This window comes from Vipera ursinii (genome assembly GCF_947247035.1).
Source record: "Vipera ursinii genome assembly, chromosome: 2".
Taxonomy (NCBI): Eukaryota; Metazoa; Chordata; class Lepidosauria; order Squamata; family Viperidae; genus Vipera; species Vipera ursinii.
Window position 1 is genome coordinate 42,407,729 of NC_139513.1, and position 14,460 is coordinate 42,422,188.

General features: G+C 36.0%; 1 protein-coding gene across 6 annotated transcripts in view; it reads left to right on the forward strand.

Moving 5' to 3' along the window:
- Nucleotides 1-14,460, forward strand: part of CHL1 (cell adhesion molecule L1 like) — a 239,844-nt gene that overhangs the window by 172,809 nt on the left and 52,575 nt on the right. For all 6 annotated transcript variants that reach the window (XM_083354273.1, XM_083354272.1, XM_083354275.1 and 3 more), the window contains 5 exons: nt 1,490-1,621; nt 2,812-2,958; nt 4,124-4,235; nt 10,221-10,372; nt 11,243-11,408. In XM_083354273.1, the coding sequence (XP_083210399.1) occupies nt 1,490-1,621; nt 2,812-2,958; nt 4,124-4,235; nt 10,221-10,372; nt 11,243-11,408 (709 nt within the window). The remainder of the gene's footprint in view (nt 1-1,489; nt 1,622-2,811; nt 2,959-4,123; nt 4,236-10,220; nt 10,373-11,242; nt 11,409-14,460) is intronic.

Below are 14,460 nucleotides of genomic sequence, written 5' to 3' on the forward strand. Positions count from 1 at the left end.
TTAGAAAACTACAAAAAAACAACAACACATCAATAAATTGTCATGGTGTAATTAGTGAAATTCTGAAGAGAGGATTTTTGAGGGGGAGGATAACGAATAGCCTGAAAAAGGAGGAATAACTTGGTGAACTTGGTCTTTCAAATCTGGTTGTTGTTGCTTTTCAGTTGCATGAGTGCCATCTGCTGGTTAATGGAAGTATAGCCACACACTTTTGTTTTTCCTCTGCTTCTCTTTTACTCTGTCAAATTCAGCTATGCTAAGAATTGCTTCTGCAGTTTTTGAAATATTCAGTCTGATAACGTAGTTCTTTTTTTAAAAAATCCCTAAAATAACATTATCATAATAGTAGACTCTTCCATTTAATTTGTTATATTGTTGTTGATGAAGTAGAATCATTTATTGTCGTTTGTAGTACAGCCAATTCACCAGAGATCTGCATGGAACCTTTTTCTGATCAGGCCTCATAGAAAGCCATGCCAGACTGGATGCAAAATGAGAATGAAGTTGGGGTAATTGGGAGATATTTGACAGGGGAACAAAACTATTAGGAAAGAAAAGTAGATTTTCGTACAATATTGGCTAGAATAGAATAGAATAGAATAGAATAGAATAGAATAGAATAGAATAGAATAGAATAGAATAGAATAAACTTTATTATGGTTTGTGACTTCCTATGCTTTTATTGATTGACTGATTGATTCTTATTCTTGCTTTAGCTCCTTCTCAGTGAAATATTTGTAGCCAAAATTTCTAGCCTTTTTCACATCATCTCATTTACATATGCTCAGAGCTCAGTTTCTGATTTTTTAAAAAAAAATCTCTACAACTCTTTTTCATATTATGTTTTATTTGTTTTATCTAGTTACTAAACATAACATTTATCATTATACCCACTACACATCTAGAGATAATTTTAAAAATACCATGAAACTGGGTACATAAAAGCAAATAGTGTGTCAAGCAAACACAATGTGAGACATATTTTTTAATTAAAATGAAAAATTAAGTATACAACTTTTTATAACAATGAAACTCTGATGGTATCAAAGATTCTTTACTACTTGCCTAAAGTAGAAAGAAACTAGATCATTTCTCTTTAGAGTTCTTCAATTGCAATTTTTCTATAAAATAGAGGAACAAACAATCTGGTTCCAAATTATCTAGAGATTTATAGGTCAAAATGAACATTTTGAATTGTAGGCAAAAAAAAAACCCTGAAAGCCAAAAAAAAGTTATATCTATAAATTACATTTGTGCAAAAGTCTAGCCCCTGCATTTTTCATTCTTTGTAGTTTCCAATAATCTTATTTATAGTGTAAAAATAGGAGATGATTAAAGTATAATTCATATGCCTAGATTATCTTTCTTCAAGGAAAAGTGCTGTTAGCATGCCATATCAACATTATTGCATCAGGGTTACGAGTGCACATGTATGTGTTTATGGTAGTTGTCCCAATAGTGACTAAAATGGTGATTACTTTTTCAACAGAGCCACCCACTTGGGTAAGCAAACCAAAAAGCGGAATTTTCAGTGTTGGTGGAAGTTTTGTACTGTTTTGTGAAGCTATTGGCTTTCCTGAGCCAAGTATAAAATGGAAAAAGAACGGCATTCCTCTTGAAGGTAAGCATGGGATATAAACCTACAGTTCAATAGTAGTAAACTGCTATATAAACTGGCCTTTTCCAATATGATGATTCCAGATGCATAAGATTTCAGCTTCCATTATCCCTAATTATTGATCCTATTGACTGGATATGTTTCTTAAAATCCAACACCACCAAATTGGAGAATGCTGGTATGAAAGAAAACCAGTGAAATTGCTTCCATTTAATCAGTTTTATTGGACTAACTTCCCAGTAATAGAGATATTGTGATTGAGTGACTATTTGATAAAGCTGTCTGGATTCCTTTCATTCTCATAGATAATAAGCTGTGCTACTCCAGCCATAACGTATATAATATTAACTGATCTGCAGTTGGAAAGCTAATTCCATCTAATCAATGACTGCAGCTATGGCTCCCCATAATTTTTGGCATGGTGGGCATATTTAGATGGATGCTCTGGCATAATAGCCATCAAGGAGATGTCCATTCAAAAAATAGCTTGCACAATCATTTAGAAATATTTTTAATATGCATATCTCCCTAGAAAAAGATAATTAAGACAAGGGATAACAACAAATGTCCTAGAAAACTAGGAAGGATGTCAGGGAACAATCTCACCAGTCATTTGCTTTGAGTATTCACTGCATGATTTCAAAATATCAGATGTATCAATTAAATCCTCCCCAAGTTAATATCTCTGTACTCCCCTATAAACCATGTAAAGAACAATAATACAAAGAAAACACTACTAAGAAAAAAACCCTTCATTATAAAGTGATGAAGTCTCCTTCATCAAGAGACTGAATAGTCATTTTTTTTCAGAGATGCTCTACTACATAAGCAAAGGATGGACTGGATAACCTTAAAGATTAACTTCCAGCTCTCTTGTTACATAATTCTAAGAATCTTCGTTAAGAAGATTATTATATTTAGTATAGGGATTAATCATGCCCTATGGTAGATGCCTGGCTAGCCCAAGGTGAAAAGTGAAATACAATTGAGTCTTATTTATGATGTCATTGTTTGACACTAATAGTTATTTGCATAATTAAATTTGTGTTAATGCAGCACATAACGTAATGTTTAATGAACGGTCTCTACACGTTCTTCCCTTTTCTGTATGACTAACATTTGCCAGAGGAAAAGTTAGTGCTAGTGAAGAATTGGAAGTCTCTTATTCAAACCGTTTCTTATCGTATCGGCAGATAATGAAATAAAGTCCAGCAGAGCTGTTTTTTCAACAAGGGAGATCAGCATCACTGACTTGGAACTGACTGACACTGCTGTGTACCAGTGTGAGGCTACCAACAAGCATGGCACTATCCTGGCCACAGCAAACATCGATGTTCTCAGTAAGTTATTCTTATAGGGAATAGCAGGCTCAGGTTTTTTTCACTCTTACCTGCCAGCACAAGGATCAGAAAGGAATTTGGTTTGAGCTACTGCCTCTCACAGGAGAAAATGCTGAGCTACGTGGATCTAATTACATCTGTCTTTGTAAGCAAGAGATGGTATTAATTATTATCAATTAACAAGGTAACTAAGTATCTGGGGGATGGTGTAAGGGTACATTATATTTAGGATGGTAGATCTATCCGTTTTTTAAAAATTAGAATGATCTATGCATCATCATAATGACCCACTGAAAATGTTTAATATCTTTATTTCTGCTCTGAATGGCATGTGTACAAATAATGCTAATCTAGCAGGAAAAGCACCGTTCATACAGCCAAGGGAAATAAAGGGCAGACGGAAATAAAAGATATCCTTCCGTGTCAGATTTTAAAAGCTAATTATTGCGGAACCAATTTTTCAACCAAAATGTTTCCACACTTAAAATCTCATAGATCCACTAAAAGATCTATTTCATTTTCTAGCATTTTACAGTGAGAAACCTAGTTGTTAAGAATATCATTTTATGTGCTTAGGAAAAATGGAAAATAGCCCAACAAAACAAAGGGGTGGGAAGCAACTTTGAGCCAAAAGGATACTGTCACCAAAGGTGACATATCTGTTAAGTTGCTTATAACAATGCTCAACAAACCCTACAATTCATACAGTGTAATTTTGATGGAGTGTGAAACCATCTCTAAATTCATGGTTTGTTCCTTTGTATCCTAATCAATAGCATAAATTGGGGTTAAATACTGTTACAAGGTGCAGGTGCCTTCCAAACTTCTGTTTTGTGGTCAGAGCTTCCCCTTATGATTATGTCCCTGAAACTTTTTAACAAATTACTAAATATAGATGAAAATTGGGGAAATCAAAACAAGTGCATTAAATCCTCAGAAAAGCTTTAGCATATCTTAAACTGCCCACAGTTCAGGAGTGTTCACTTCTGTCTCTTTTCTACTAAAATTCCATTTACATTGTTTATGATTGTGGAAAAAGTAGATTATTTTTTCCAGGAGTAAAATAAGTATAACTCAAAATCACAAAAAATTGCCCTAGCATTTAGAATATTTCTTTTTTATCACCATTGACTTTTTCTTTCCTAATTTACATATGCTTTGTCAGATATTCCTCCAGAAATATTAACTCCAGATGGTGAAGAATATGTGTCAGTAATGGGTTATTCAGGTCACTTGTACTGTCAGTTTTTTGCAGTACCCACACCAGATATTTCTTGGTAAGCTTTATTTTGTTTACTTGGTAAACTCTTTTGTCATAAATTGTTGTTGACATCTTTTAATCAATTTATATTTGATTGCCAGAAAAAAAGAATTTTCCCATTATATAAGCTGCCTTTGTTTTAAATATTTCAAGCGTTAACATGATAGTGTTAAATGAAGCTGTACATTGTTAGTCACAGAAATGATAAGCTCTCAATTTGCTCAGAGGATTTCCTTTGTCAGTAATAAATTAGATGAATTCCAATGCAATTTTGAAAAGATACTATTGTACTCCAATCCTCTTTAAAGTTTCCTATGAATTTCTTCAGATGGCAAAGAAACTTGTCTCAGACTTAGCTTTATCTCTTTGACAGTATATCTGAAGTTAAACTAGACTGCCCTCTGTTATCTATTCTTTATCCATTTCTATGATCAAATAATTCTAAGCACCCATGTTCTGCATCTTTTTTTTTTTTTTGCTTTATAACACTGGCCAGCATCTCCACATGAACATTACATAGAAAGCACATTCCAGAAACTGTAAGCAAACAATTGTCAGTTACCAAACTGACCACTGATTGGTGGAGCAGTGGGCTAATGCCTCCTTAAGTAACACCAGCTGCCTGCAATTAGTGCAGGTTCGCATCCCACCAGGCTCAAGGTTGACTCAGCCTTCCATCCTTCCGAGGTAGGTAAAATGAGGACCCAGATTGTTGGGGGCAATAAGCTGACTTTGTAAAAATGCCGCTTGGGGGGGCGGGCGAAAGCCCTAATAAGCAGGTATATACATAGAATGAAGGCTATTGCTAAGCACATTGATTTGTGCTTAGATTGTAAGCCGCCCTGAGTCTTCGGAGAAGGGCGGGATATAAATGGGATTAAAAAAAAATCTCTACAATCTGCAAGATGTTTCCTTATTTTTTCCTTAAAGGTAAAGGTAAAGGTTCCCCCGCACATGCGTGCTAGTCATTTCCGACTCTAGGGGCCGGTGCACATCTCCATTTCAAAGCCGAAGAGCCAGCGTTTGTCCGAGGACGACTCCGTGGTAATGTGGCCGGCATGACTAGACGCCAAAGGCACATGGAACACTGTTACCTTCCCACCGTAGTGGTCCCTACACACATAAATACACAATGCACAAACAACTTTACATGATCAAATCAATAATGTCAATTGCGACTTATTTTATAGGAGCCATGGTTGTGTACTGGTTAGAAAGCCATATTGCAGGCTAACTCTGCCCACTGCCAAGAGTTCGATCCTGACCTGCTCAAGATTGACTCAGCCTGCCAAGGTCAGGAAAATGAGGACCCAGATTGTTGGGGGCAATATTGTGACTCTGTAAATCACTTAGAGAGGGCTGTAAAGCACTATGAAGTGGTATTTAAGTCTCAGTCCTATTGCTATTGCTATGATCCATATTTCCTGGATTATAGAGTAATGTTCCCATTGATTTTGTTGGATCCAAATTAGAGCCATCTACCAAATTATTTTTTTAACACTACAGAATAAAAGTGGAATCATCTGGTTTCCTACTTTCCTATTCTTCCATCTCTATGTGCATAACAGGGTTAAAGCTGAAATAATCAAAGGTCACTCTATAGGGCTGTCCATGCTAATTATCCCTAGTATTGGTTTTTGCAGTTTTGGAAAGTTATGTACCTGTTGAAGGATACATATAGAGATAGAGTATTTATATTGTATACAAAATTAATCTTCATTTTAAATAAGACAAGGAGGTCAGGTTATTCATCAAAGCACCAGGGTGCAGGACAAGAAACTATGGTTGGAAACTGAACAAAAAGAGAAGTGTCAGTAAGTGTGCAGAGGTCTCCTTGAACTAACAAGAAGTTGCACAATGAAGGGTACTGAGAGCAGTAAGAGTCACACAGTAACCACAAGAGACACTGAGTTGTGATAAACAGAAAAATATTTTACTTTGTGGTGAAAGCACGGTCAGAAATAAACAGTCCAGGTCATACACAATAGTAACAGTCCAAGTAGTAATCCAAATACAAAGTCTTCTTACCGGTCCAGAGGTCAAAAACACAGTTGTTCAGGTTTAACACAGTAGTAAACCAACAATAGCAGTAGCAGAGTAACTAACAGTGAAAAAACAGGGAGAGCAGAGAGAGAGAAGCTACGTTCCTAGCTCCCTCTTATGGCCATCCAAAAACTTACACACCCATTGGCCAATTAGCACCTTAAAGTTACAACATCATGGTTTATATATTTCCAACCCAACTAGATAGGCTATCACCATATGCCTAACATTCTCCCCTTTGGGTAGGATAATATATAACTTCTTATAATCTTAGTCCAATCTTTTCACAACTAGCCTTGTATTTAACAGCACTTTGGACCTTAGTGAAATGGTCTGCAATATTCATATCGGTTGAACAATATTCTAATTGTATTAGTTTGTCTTTGACACATTGTCTTACATTTAAGTAACGAACATAACACTGATAAACATGAAAATTAGGCTTCCATAGTAGACAGGCTGATGTGCTTCTGTCTGATGGATTTCCATCCAATTATAGAATCACCCAACATAGTCAACCCTGAAGTTGATTTACGAGTGCTTGTATCAGAGGCAAAAACTTGCATCTGCATAGGCTGTGAGAATAAATTCACAATTTAGCTCTAAATATAACGAGTAGTGAATAGACTGCTTCAAATATCTCAATACCCGTTTAGCCGCTTGCCAGTGTGTCACAATTGGTTCATTATTGTACCTTGCTAATTGGTTGACACTATAAGAAATGTCTGGTCTAGTCCAATTACTCAGATGCATAAGACTACCTATCAAGGATTGGTATATAGTTTTATCAAAAACAGGACTTTCAACATTAGTGTTGAAGCAACCTAGAATTAAGGAGAAATTTCCTGACAGTGAGGACAATTAATGATTGGAACAGCTTGCCTCCAGAAATTGTGAGCACTCCATCACTGGAGATTTTTAAGAAGAGGCTAGACAGTCACTTGTCCAAAATGGTATAGGTTCTCCTGCTTAACTGGGAGGCTGGACTAGAAGACCTCCAAGGTCCCTTCCAGCCCTATTCTATTCTATATCTATATCTGTACTATTTTTTTGTAATATGTAATCTAAAATAGGTTTTTATATCCATTTATTGTTTTTATTTTTTAAACTATTTAAAAGTTTTCTTATGTTTTTTTCATACTTTTTAATATTTTATGTAATTTTATTTTTGCATTTTAATGATTTTTTAAAAAAAATTTGTTCCTCTCCCTTCTTATGTTGTGTACCAATTACACCCATTCTTGTACCAGGAGGTCTGATTTCTGATCACACATGCCATGGTCATTTCTTGGTTGGATTACTACAACATGCCCTTGAAAACTATTTGGAAATTACAACTGGTCCAGAATGCAGTGGCATGGACCATTTGGAGCATCCCACAGTTTGCCCATGTTACATCACTGCATTGGTTTCCAGTTTCTTTCCAGGTGCAATTCAAGGTGCTGGTAAAGGAATTTTACATCTTTAAAAGCCCTAAATGGCACTGAGCTGAAACCCAGAGGTGCTTTTTCAAAAGGCAACTGGACTTTCTTTGTTTTTCCTTGAAGATGTTTCACTTCTCATCCAAGAAGCTTTTTCAAGAGAACTGAGGAAACCTGTTGGATGAGAAGCAAAAGCTCTTCAAGGAAAAACAAAGGAAGTGTCAACGCTGTGACAAACCAAGTTGAAGACATTTTCATTTTGTCTTCATTGCCACATATTCAGTTAGAAGAAGAAGGGAGGGGGGTAATTCTCAGTTAGCCAAAACAATTTACATGTATGGGAACCAAGATCATTGCTGATAATATTTTGGCGGGCTGGAGCAGCTGGGAGGAGTGCCCGTGTTTTCTAACAATTGGTGAATGTGATTTATGACAGCAGTTTGGGGGGTGGAATGTAACTTGCAACTTTGTAACCTAGGGAAGGAGAATTTAGTCTTGGGTTCACCTTTGTATGTGCCGTTATGTTGTAGCCAAATAAAAATGTTCTTTAAGGAAGAAATTCTTGCCATGAAGTTCTTTTACATCAGGGGTGTCAAACTGCCAGCCCGCGGGTCAGACGCATCATCCGGCAGCCACGCCCACCTCATTGCTGGCAATGGCAAAACTGTCCCAATATGCTGCACGATGTCACGTGACATCACGAGTTTGACATGTCTGTTTTACATGGTCTCCTCTATCGGAACTATGACAGGAAGTCCAATTGCCTTTTGAAAAAGCACCTTTGGGACAATCATGACCAGGATGATCAAGAATCTCTAAAAACACTTCGAGAATTTGCAGAATTACCTATCCATTAGGGAATCTACCTGCTTCCCTAGGGGTCACAGAATGGACAAGTTGTAAGTCCTTCCTTTAAAAATTATCATCTATCAGAACCTAGATAGGTTCTGTGCCTTTTCCATATCTTCCCTACCTACTTTCTGAGATCCAGTAAGCCTCTATCCTATAAGCCTTCCCCAAAACTTTAAAGGTCTGATTTTCCCCACTAGAGATGGAATAGTGAGAGGGTGGAGCCCAGCAAAGCTCTACAGTTTGTTTAGATATATGGAGATATATTGTATTTGGGGCAGTGGGAGGTTGCATGCTGGTGTTTCTCTGTCTCTCTCTCTCTATCTCTCTGTGATTACTGTTTATTTATTGTTTGGTATTAGCCACCCACAGTTATGCCATGTAAGATGGACGACTATATAAATCTTTTAAAATAAATAAATCTCTCCACCTTTCTTTTCTCAGCACCACAAAAACTTGTGGAGGTCAAAGGGAAGGGAGGTAGAATTCCTCCATTTGGCCCAAAGCCAATTTCTTGTCTCCGTCCTTGAGTCTCCCTTTGTCATTTGTTGTACAGCTTATCCATAAATTTAAACTAAAATATGCTTTCTATAAGAAGACTAATAGAACAACCTTTATATGCAATGGCTTAAGGGAGGTTAAGAAAAAGCAGAGTTAACTCTGCACGTGGGATGGAGTTCTGTGCATAGACTGATCTTTGGGACCTTTGGTGTTCTCTGAACCTGGTGATTTTCTTGCAGACTTTGTATTACCAAGCTAGGTAGTCATCATTTCACTGATGATGTTAACTAGCTTGGCAGTGAAATGTCTGCAACAAAGCCACCAAGCTCAGAGAAGCCACCAAGGACCCCAAATTTCAACTCTGAGCTGGCCAATATTCTCTTCTATCAAACTGATCTGTGGGTGCAGATCACGACTGTTGAGATTTTCACTGGTCATGATAATAGGCCCTTACAATGAGGGTGAGCTGAATCTACTTTGGATCTATCAGATTCAAAGACTCTTCAGTTTTTGGGAGTATCAGGATTATCTCCTCTATTGAAGTTTGGGGGAAAAACATCATTAATTTTATTTCATTCTGAGAGCAAAGGAAAGATAGCAATGTGACATGTAAAGAAAAGCCATTCCTCATTTCTTCTACCTGGATTTCCCTCCATCTCTTTAGAATTGCACAAAGTTTAGGTCTATGAAGGAAGACCTTAATTATATGCAATATCCTTGATTTACTTTCCCCCCCCCTCAGCTGTCAAATTAAAACTAGTTTGCTATTACTTCTGTCTAGTCCAGGGGTAGGCAACCTCGGCTCTTTTATGACTCATGGACTTCAACTCCCAGAATGAGCTGACTCAGGAATTCTGGGAGTTGAAGTCCATGAGTCATAAAAGAGCTGAGGTTGCCTTCCCCTGGTCTAGTCACTAAAAACAGGATTGAAAATAACTTTTTTATAAAATGTTTTTAAAACATACCGCAGAACACTTTTCATCTTGGAAATTGGTCTTACTGCTTCTAGGTTGGTGTCATTGAATTATTTCTCAATACTATGCCTGCTTTTTTATAGGCTGTGTTTCTAACATGGCTCGTTCCAGGATTTTCCCCCTCCCAGATGATTTACTGTTAAAGGAAAGTTTAAAAATTATATTTATCGATAAGTAATAAATGCATACATCTGATTGCTAATTCCTTCCTAGGACTAAAGATGACAGCATGAAACTTCTTGAGGTGGATCAAAATGGCACCTTGGAAATTAGAGAAACAAGGAAGGAAGATGCTGGATTTTATACCTGCCTAGTGAAAAACTCTGTTGGGAAACGTGCCATCACTGCTACTCTCACTGTCAGAGGTGAAACAATAGTTGAAGATTCAGTTAATTTTATTGCATGCAATAAAACGTTTAGCCTTGGCTGTAAGGGCAGAATAAGAATTGTTGTTTGCCATTTACACATCTCTCTAAGCTGGCTTGTTTTCGTGCAGATGTTTCATCACCCAAACTAGGTAACATCATCAGTGCTAGTGCCAACAGTGATGATGTTTGGGTAATGAAACATCTGCAAGAAAACAAGCAAGTTCAGGGAACAAGGACCCCTCATTTTAACCCTCAGTTACATTCTCCTTTAATTGATTTATACATCTGTCTCAAATGATTAAGGTAGCGAGGAATCAGAGCTGTAATGAGTCAGTTAGCTAAATGGTAAAAAAGTAGAGAGGGGAAACAGTTTTGCTGAGTTATAACTTGTTCTTTATTTACAACTACTTATCATCATTTTCATTTTTTTAAATTAATTGTGTCCTTTGGGTATCAATAGTGATATTGATGAAGATGATTATTTTTTGTACATGCCTTACCATGTGAAAGTCTCAGTGTATAGTAAAAGCATTTTGAAATGTGTTTCCTGTTCTTCATAAATATTTTGTGAAATGCCCAATTTGTACGTTGGTAAAGCAAAACACATTTAACAACATATATTTTGAAAAGGGGTATGTACATTTCTCTCGCATGAAAAACAGAATTGATAGTTCATTATAAATTTAATATTTTACATTACATAAATTCCAGTAAATATTCCTTTTTATAGGGATAAATAAGACAAATTGTGTAATTCATTTAGCAAAAGTTATGTATTTTATGTATTTTGCCATCGGAATGCAATTTTACAACCAAATGATAAAAGTGGCTGTGTGGTTTGGTTTGGTTTTTTTCTCAATTTTTTAGATGCCACCAAAATTTCAATTATACCTAAGAATCCACAAGTTTTGAAATCACATACAGTTTTACTGAAATGTCATTCTGAATGTGACCCACATTTGAAACACCAGTTTAAAATTTCTTGGAAAAAGGATGGAGAGGAACTGGAGATGAATGACACTGAGGATGGAAGGTAACAAGAGAATGCTTTGCCTTTGTTCTTTTCCTTTAATATCATTTTATGTTTCACAGGAATAACTATATGTGTATGTATGTATGTATGTATGTATGTATGTATGTATGTATGTATATATATATATATATATATATATATATATATATATATATATATATATATATATATATATATATATAAGTCAAATGTTAACTATTTAGATTACCTTGCTAGGCCCCAAACATGGGGCAAATCTTTATTTCCTGTTTTCAGCCTTATCTCAAAGGCCATCGAACAGGCTGTAGTCACACCGGACAGTTCACATCAGTCAGTCATACCCTTCTGAGATTCGAACCTGGGCTGATTGCATATTAGGCAGTATTTTTACCTCTTGAGCCACAGGATCTCTCTCGCTCTCTGTTAGCTTTCTGCAAGGGGAGATATGAGTCAAATGTTAACTTTTTAGATTACCTTGCTAGGCCCCAAACATGGGGCAAATCTTTATTTCCTGTTTTCAGCCTTATCTCAAAGGCCATCAATCAGCCCAGGTTTGAATCTCAGAAGGGTATGACTGACTGATGAAGACTAAAGAGTCAGAAATGCATCTTAGTCTCCCTTAATTCTTTGTTAGTAATTTACACACACACACACACACACACACACACACACACATATGTATGTATGTATGTATATGTATATGTATATGTATATATCTGTGTGTGTGTGTGTGTGTGTGTGTGTGTGTGTGTGTGTGTGTTGAAGTCCAGAGTTGAAGTCCACGAGTCATAAAAGAGCCAAGATTGCCTCCCCCTGCACTAGACCAAACTGGCTCTGATCATGCTTTCCTTTGGGGTCACTTCTGCATAAGGACTTAACTGTGACTTCATGCTATACAACCAACAAAGGAATCAAATGAAGAGCACAAGAGGAATAAGAAGAAAAAATATTCATATCACACAATGATCACAGGGCCAAAAAACGCACAATCAACACGAGGCAATAGCCATTATCACCATGCAATATCCTCATTCCTAGTCTACACCACCTCACATACCACAAAGTCGGTCACAAGAAAGAAGCTAAAATGTTTCTTCTATTAAGAGGTGGTCAATTGCACCAGTTGAAGACTGTGGCAACTGTGATAAATGCCCCAGCGGTGCAATCTCAGTCCCTAAGAGGTTCCAGGCAAATTGGCAAGAACAAAATGTAAAAGAAGAACTTCCTTTTCTGTTATATAACCATCCATCTCCAGAACTCATTGGGCTGGACCAGTAGAAATCAAACCATGAGCACTGTGCTTTTATTTGCATCTTGCAATGACTTTCTTGAAAGACAAGGAATTGGATCAGATGGCCCATTGGCTAATAGAAAAATTGGAAAATTAAGACCTCAAATTTGTAAAACAAATTGTAAAACATCTTAAGCAATATGATTCCTTTATATTCAATTAAATAACATTGTTTCTTATGGGTAGTGCCCAATAGTGAGTCGCTTTTATTTTTAGAAAGATTCATAATTCAGCAGCATATATGTTTATGTGTTATTTGCTGATAGTATCACCAATGAAGGATGATGTTCACTTGGTTTCTTTAGAAGATATAAATTACATAATGAAGTTCATAGATAGGTTATAGAGTGTAAAAATAATACGAGAGGTATAACATTATAAAATATTATAATAAAATATTTATTCCAAAACCAAAAGAGCTGTAATTTATTTCTAACGGAGAACTTAATAAAAAACACTCAATTTTTAATGAAAAATAAAATAAAGTATTTTCCTTATAATAATGAAAGGCATGGAATATACCAGCAAATTGTCCCCCCCCCCCTTTTTGGTAAATAATACTTTAAAGTAGAATAGGAATTTTCTTTGTGATCCTAGGAGGACCTCTAGTGGTGGAATGTTAAAATTTATATATCAAGGTGGTAATAGGGAACACTGAAAAAGTTTACAAATTAGATTATATTACACATTTTTTATTAGGTTTGAAAAATTATTTAAAGATTTTTAAGAAGAGATTCTCAATTGGCAGCCATTCATGTTCCCTGAAATAAAAATAAATCTGTGCAAGTTCTCCATCAAAATTGTTTTAAAAAGGAGATTCTACTCCAATTTTATAACCATTTTGTGTAGTACACCATATACAAATGTATATATTTGTTGCAAATCATGCATGAGCTCACACATTTTGCATATGTGAAACCATGGCAACATCATCACAGTACTGACATGTTTGTCTCATATTTATTTTTTTTAAATGTTGATATTTACAATATTCAGGAGCTATTTATATTATGATTCAGAAAACTAAATATATTTGTATGGAAAGTGAGAGATCCCATTTATTTTTTGCCAGTACTGTATGAGAATTCTAGAGTATTCCTGCTTGAATATATAGGTTTTCTTCAATTTAATTACGGTAACACAATGCAAAAAATGTATTTCTCCTTTAATTAGACTGAGTTTGATAGAGGAAAAATCCAGTTATAATTTTTTTCTCAGTGTTAGGTAACGAGAGGCCTGGGGAAAAAAACAAAACAAAAAACAAAAACCTACCTACTGAATTGACCCAAAGAAGGTTGGACTGCTTTCAGGATCTTGGATCTGGTTGCATAGAAGACTGTGTGGCCCTTTCAAACCATATTAATTATTTTCAGTTTCCCTAAATGGAGCATTATTTATTTATTTTATCAAGTTTTAAAGTTTCCCATCTCTCTCATAGTGGGATTCTGAATGGGGTACAGATAAAATGGTAAAGCATAAAAACTGTATATAAAATTTGAAGTGTAAAAAGGCAACGATGAATACTGCATTCAGTTTGGGTCACCATGATACAAAAAAGATGTTGAGACTCTGGAAGGAGGTAGAGAAGAGCAACAACGATGATTAGGGGTTGGAAGCTAAAAAAAAAAATAACTGGAGGAACTGAAAATGTCTAGTCTAGTGAAAAGAAGAATTGGGGTGACGTCATAGCAGTGTTCCAATGTCTAAGGGGTTGCCATCAAGCACCTGAAGGTGCGACAAGAAGCAATGGATGGGAACTAATCAAGGGGAGTGCCAACCTAG